Source organism: Juglans regia, chromosome 11 (genome assembly GCF_001411555.2).
Source record: "Juglans regia cultivar Chandler chromosome 11, Walnut 2.0, whole genome shotgun sequence".
Taxonomy (NCBI): Eukaryota; Viridiplantae; Streptophyta; class Magnoliopsida; order Fagales; family Juglandaceae; genus Juglans; species Juglans regia.
Genome location: NC_049911.1, coordinates 6,841,956 through 6,848,534, shown reverse-complemented (window position 1 = coordinate 6,848,534; position 6,579 = coordinate 6,841,956). Strand labels below are relative to the sequence as shown.

The window sequence follows — 6,579 nt, the reverse complement described above, 5'->3', positions numbered from 1 at the left end:
ATTCCATTGCTGTGCCGCCACTTCTAGCACCTCCGTGATCTTTCAAAAATTATATTATAACATTGTAAGTATTTTCTCAAAGAACTTTTGAGATTTAAATGTATTTTCGTGCTAACTCATATTTACTGGGAATTGGTTGGTTGTGCCGGACTGAGTCTGAGGAGTAAGGGGGTCGGTTGGAATTGATTAAGGAGTTGTTTGTATGATTGGTTTATGATGTGAGGTTTGTTGGTTGTTTTGGGTTTAAATATTGGTATTTTGAGTTTGACGTTGGTTATGGTAGATATTGATAATTTTAGAAAGTGATGATGTATTTTGGGATTATGAGGGTTTAAGTTTTGAGGAATTAAAAGATATTATTTTAGAAACTTATGCTTAAATATCGAAATACGTGCTTGATTGGAAACTTACAGAAATTACATGATTATTTTTATAGGTGGCAATTTATAGTCGTCCAGGTAAGTGGGGTTCCTATGCTAGATTTGCATAAAAAGAAATGAGCTGAGGTTGGTTTGTAAAAAAATGTGCATGTTGTTTTAAAAAGAAAATGTGAAAAACAACCTCAATATATGTTTTGCATTCACTCATGAGATATGTATGAAAGAGAAAATAAATGTTTTTGACATGAATGGTGTAGACATGAGCAATATTTGACATATTTCTGAAATGTGCAAAAGAGCGAATATGATATCATTGAGATTTTTATGCATGTGATACGAAATGCTTTGGATCTATTTTTGATCAAATGGAATGATATGAATATGTTTCGCATGTGTTTTGATATGATATGGATATGATAAAACTTTGGCATACTTATCTGCTCTGAATCTGATTCTGAATCTGTAATTCCCCTTTCTTAAGTGAGGTTTTATCATCTAGACGTGCATGCAAGAATGCTCCAAGAATGCTCCAAGATTTTCAAGTTTGATTTTGGTGTTTCGTTCTAGTCCTTTTACGTGCATGGATGGTTCCGGGGGCTGCCAGCCCCCCCCCACGTCGCATGCAAAGGCACGCACGTTTGCGGAACTGGTTTCCCAGGTTCCTCAGGCTCTCCCTGAGGTCTCGATTCCCTTCAGGCCTCCCAAATGTGTTGAAGGTGAGTTCTTTGTGCAATTTACTAGGGAGGAGTTGGATCGTTCGGCTGTCCCTTTTCGGTTCTCTATGGTTTTAAAATTCTTGAGACAAAGACCTTCTTTGGATCGTATCAGAGGGTTCATTCATAGCAGATGGGGATTAATGAAACAGCCAGTCGTTTCAGCTATGCGGAAGGCTAGGAATGTCTTTGTGCGATTTTCAGATGAAGATGATTTCTTGAAATCATTGTCCCGTGAAAGCTGTGATATTGAAGGGGTTGCTTATAGACCCTTTCAATGGTCTACTGATTTTACTGAAGACGACGAGCCATCATTGGCTCCAGTTTGGATCATGTTGCCCGGCTTACCTCCAAATCTTTATCAAGAAGCATTCTTGCGGAATATAGTTGCACCGATTGGAATCTATTTAAGGCGAGATAATGCGACACGTTGTGCAACTCGTACCGATGGTGCAAGGGTGTGTGTTCTAATGAATATTGATCATGAGCTGATTCATTCCATTTGGATTGGGACACCGAGACATCCTACAAGCATTTTCCAAGAAATTGAGTATGAAACACTGCCGGCATTTTGTTCCGTATGCAAGGTGCAAGGGCATAACGTAAAGACATGTAAGGCAAACAAGATAGAAGGAAAGAGCAGCAAGACTTTGCAGGTGATTAAGTCACGTAAAGTTTGGGTGCCAAAAGATAAAGAAGATGAGGCGAAGACTACAGGTCATTCGGATAAAATCACAGAGTCCCCTGTTTTGGCTTTGGAAGATGTAGAGATTGAGGTGACGGTCTTGGATGGTGGCAAGGATGCAGGGAAGTCGAAGTTGGGGTCTGAGAGTGTTATTGAAGAAATGGAGGCCCCCGAGCAGAGGTTGATATGTGGAGAGAATAGCGGGACTTTACAAGCGGAGGAGTTGGTCTTTTTACCAATAATAAATCAGGAGTTGTCTGCTGGAGTTGGTGGCCATTTAGAATCCAGTAGGGAGGAATTCATTGAGCCAATTCCAGTAGTGGATGTTGCTGTGCAGATCGACGACGCTGTAGTGGGTGGCCAATTAGAATCAAGAAGGGTGGAATTCATCGAGCCATCATTGGTAGCAGAGGATGCTGTGCAACTAGAACCCAGAATTGACGTGGTGTCAAGCAGTAAGACCCCAGTAGCAGAAGGAGAGGAGAAGATAGACACGGTAGAGCAGATGGAGTCCAAATCTGAGGATGAAGGTAAGTCTCACCACCCAGGTAAACAAAAAGATGATTATTCTGATTCTGATTTAGTAGTTAGGAAGTCTCCAAGTAAGCGTTTGTTACGTAGGTCCTATAGGGTTCCTAGCAAGCCCTCTAAGTAGAATCCTTGATTAATAATTTGTTATTTTGGAACATCCGTGGCCTTGGTACCTCGAGGAGACGTTTGAGGGGGCTTGTACGTGAGCTGCAGCCTATTATTCTTGTTATTGCAGAACCATTCAGGGATGATTCTCAGTTGAACTATTGGAAGAAGTTTCTTGAATTTGATGAGGGTCTTTCTAATGCAAATCAGGATGGTAAGCTTTGGTGTTTTTGGAAGGCGGGTTTGAAGGTGGAGGTTATGGGTGTTTCGGATCAGCATTGTACTATGTTAATTAACTCTAGCTTATTGATATCTTCGGTTTATGCTAAGTGTCAGTATTTAGATCGGAGGCCTTTGTGGTCTAATTTACTTGGTGTTAATAGTTTACAGTTTCCTCATGTGATTATTGGGGATTTTAATGTCATTTGTAATGATAATGAAAGAAGAGGTGGTAATCCTAGGATGCTAATTGCAATGGAGGATTTTTGTTCCTTTATTGATGATGGTAGATTAGTTGAGTTGCCTTTTTCAGGTAATGGCTTTTCTTGGTGCAACGGTCGTTTAGGAATGGCGCGTTCATGGGCTAGACTGGATAGAGCTTTATGTAATTCCAAGTTTAAGGATCTTTATCCGTCGGGGAGAATTCAATATCTTCCTAGAAGGACTTCAGATCACTCTCCTATGGTATTGGGTCACTTGGTTTCTTCTGCTAGGTATGGTCAAACCTCTTTTAAATTTCAATATATGTGGATTAATCATGAAGATTTTTGGAGATGTGTTTCTAGTTCTTGGCAGGTGGAGGTTAATGGTACGGGTTTGTGGAAGCTAGCTGCTAAATTGAAGAGGTTAAAATTGGTTCTTAAATCTTGGAACAAGGATGTGTTTGGCTGGACAGGAAAGCATATTAAAGAGTTAGAAGCTAAAGTGGAGGAAGGTGAGTTAAGACTTCAAGAATGCTACTCAGAGGATGTTGAAGCGGATGTTTTAGCGAACAAGGTTGAGCTTGATGTCTGGTTACAAAGGGAAGAGTCTCGTATTGCTCAACAAGTTAAGCAGAAGTGGGTTTCGCAAGGTGAGGTTTCGACTGCTTTCTTTAAAGCATTGCAGAATATCAAACATAATAGGGTAGTAGAAATGAAGCTCTCTGATGGCAGAGTGCTTAACTCGCCTGAAGATATCCATGAGGCTGCGTGTGGTTATTTTGAGGATTTCCTCAAAGCTAAAGCAACCAGTTCTGTGCCAGATCTGGTTGGGTTAATTTCTGAGGAAGTTTCGGAGGAGGAAAATAATTTTTTCTGTAGTATCCCGTCGGTTGGGGAAGTAAAAGATGCACTTTTTTCTATTCCGGTGGATAGTAGTCCGGGGCCGGATGGTTTTGGCTCGGGTTTTTTTCAGCATTGCTGGTCCTTGGTGTATCAAGATTTATTGGAAGCTGTTAGTGATTTTTTTGGCGGGGCTGTCTTACCAAGGTTTTACTCTGCCTCTTTTATTGTCTTAATTCCTAAAGTTCAGAATCCTACGTCGTTTGGGAATTTTAGGCCCATTAGTCTGTGTTCAGTGGTCTATAAAATTTGTTCTAAAATTTTAGTGAACAGATTTACTTCAGTTTTCAGTAGGATTATTTCTATGGAACAGGGTGCTTTTTTGCCTGGTAGAAGTATTTTTGAAAATATTAGTCTTACGCAGGAGCTTATTCATGATATAAATAAGCCTATTAGAGGAGGTAATATTATGATGAAAATTGATTTTGCAAAAGCTTATGACACTATTGACTGGGGTTTTTTAAGTCATATTTTGAAAGCTTTTGGGTTTTCCCCGAAGGTTTGTCAGTTGTTAGCTTAATGTGTTACTACTCCTTGGTATTCTGTGGTTATGAATGGTGTCGCCAAGGGTTTTTTCAAGGGTGGACGTGGTCTCCGTCAAGGAGATCCTCTGTCTCCTTACTTGTTCATTTTGGTAGAAGAAGTTCTCTCTAGGATGTTAAAAAACAAATTTGAAATGGGGAGAATTAAAAGTTTTTCTCATCCTAGACATGGTCCTGTTATTTCTCATCTTTTATATGCTGATGACATGGTAATTTTTGCTAATGGAGGAAAGTCTTCAGTTTCGGAAATTATTGAAGTTCTTCGTATTTATGCTGAGTGGTCTGGTCAACAGGTAAATAGTGCCAAGTCTTCAATCTTTTTTTCTAAAAAAATTAATTCTGTTAGACGTAGACACCTTTTATTGAATACACAGTTCACGGAAGGGGTGTTCCCGGTCAAGTACTTAGGGGTGCCTATTGTTTCTAGTAGATTAAAGTTAATTCATTTTCAGGATGTTATTCAAAAAATTAGAAAGAAGATTGAAGGTTGGAAGGTGAGTTTTCTCTCCACAGGGGCGAGAGTCATTTTATTAAAGCATGTGTTGTCGAGTATGCCTATTCATTTGTTATCTGTGATGCAAGTTCCGAAATTAGTGTTGCTTCAGTTTAATAAATTATTTAGCACTTTTTTTTGGGGCTCATTTAATGGGAATCCCAAGAGAAAATGGATTAAATGGGACAATTTATGCAAACCTGTTGATGAAGGAGGGGTTGGTTTGAGAAGTTTTGTTGATGTTCAAAGATCTTTGCATCTTAAATTTGCATGGAATTTGTTAAGTTCAGATTCTTTATGGAAAAGATTTTTTTGTGCTAAATACCTGCATGGTCAGCATCCGATTGAGCTTAATCCTTTGAGAGGCTCTAGGTTTTGGAAAGCTATTGTAAAAGAAATTCCTGTTGTTCTTTCACGTTCCAGATGGAAGATTAGGAAGGGGAACGTGTCGTTCTGGAGAGACAATTGGCTAAATTCGGGTCCACTTAAGGAGCAGTATCAGATGGTGGGTGATCCGGAATTGAAGGTGAAAGATTGTATGATTAATAATAATTGGGATATGGAGCAACTTGAGCAGCTAGTAGGGTCTGAAAAAATGGAGGATATTGTTAATGAAGTTAGTAGTAGGAGGAATGGTAAGGATCAGCTTATTTGGTTGGAAAACTTGGATGGGTCTTTCACGACCAAAACTGCCTGGTCTTTTGTTCGGATCAGTAATCCTAATTGTCAATGGTCGGATTGGATTTGGAATTCAGCGTTACCGAAGAAGTTTTCTGTGATTATGTGGAAGGCCTTAAACTCATGTCTTGCAGTGGATGATCGTATAAGGAGAATTGGTGTGCCGTTAGCATCGAAATGTGAATGTTGTAGGGACGGGGCCATAGAGGATATGAATCATGTGTTATATAGTGGTAATATTGCTAAGGTTATTTGGAAGTTTAGTTCTAATATTTTGGGTATTCCGTTTGTCCCAAATCGGTCTTGGAGGGCAACTGTTGAGGCATGGTTCCGTAGAGCTTCAAAGTCCTCTTAGTTAGGTATTCTTATGGGTGTTATTCCTGTCATTATCACTTGGAATTTATGGATATGGAGATGTACAGCGAGAATGGAAGGTAGGAAGGAGAAGGTTCAGGTTTTATGGAGATTGATAAAGTATTGGATTAACTGGGTGGGTATTAAGATTCAGAAGGATTCCCGGCTTGTGGATAAGGATGTAATGATATTGAAGTCTTTGAATCTTCCTATTAATTTTAAAAAAAGAGGGGTTTCTATGGCAGTTAGATGGGAGAGACCGAAGAAAGATTGGTTTAAACTGAATGTGGACGGAAGTAGTATAAATAACCCTGGTATTTTGGGTGCAGGAGGTGTAGTAAGAAATGAGTTTGGGAAGATGGTTTTTGCGTTTGCTGAATCCATTGGGAGTGGTAGTAATAATCTGGCGGAAGTTATTGCATTAAGAAGAGGGATTGAACATTGTAAACATTTGGGGATTAATAATATTAATATTGAAATGGACTCGCTTTTGGTTGTTAATTGGGTTCAGGACAGAAGATGTACTCTTTGGTACCTAGAGGATTTTTGGGAAGATATTATGAATATGTTGGCAGAGATGAATTTCTCTATTAAACATATTTATAGGGAAGGTAATAAGGCTGCAGATTTTTTGGCTCGATTGGGTAGTAATGGGGTCTCTCATGAGTGGTTAGGGCAGACGGATGTTCCTCATTTATTAAGAGGTATTCTTAGAACTGATTCCTGTGGTTTGGCTTATCTCAGGTAGTGTGGTTGTATTTCGGATTGAGTGTTAG

General features: G+C 39.3%; 1 protein-coding gene across 1 annotated transcript; it reads left to right on the top strand.

The window, feature by feature from the left end:
• The first annotated feature begins 960 nt into the window (after positions 1-960).
• Positions 961-6,579, top strand: LOC109020012. The gene is made up of 10 exons (XM_035695811.1): positions 961-2,308; positions 2,545-2,628; positions 2,947-3,098; positions 3,210-3,974; positions 4,101-4,235; positions 4,512-4,571; positions 4,653-4,772; positions 5,109-5,607; positions 5,872-6,246; positions 6,548-6,579. The coding sequence occupies exons 1-10, from the start codon at positions 961-963 to the stop codon at positions 6,577-6,579; spliced, it is 3,570 nt and encodes a 1,189-aa protein (XP_035551704.1).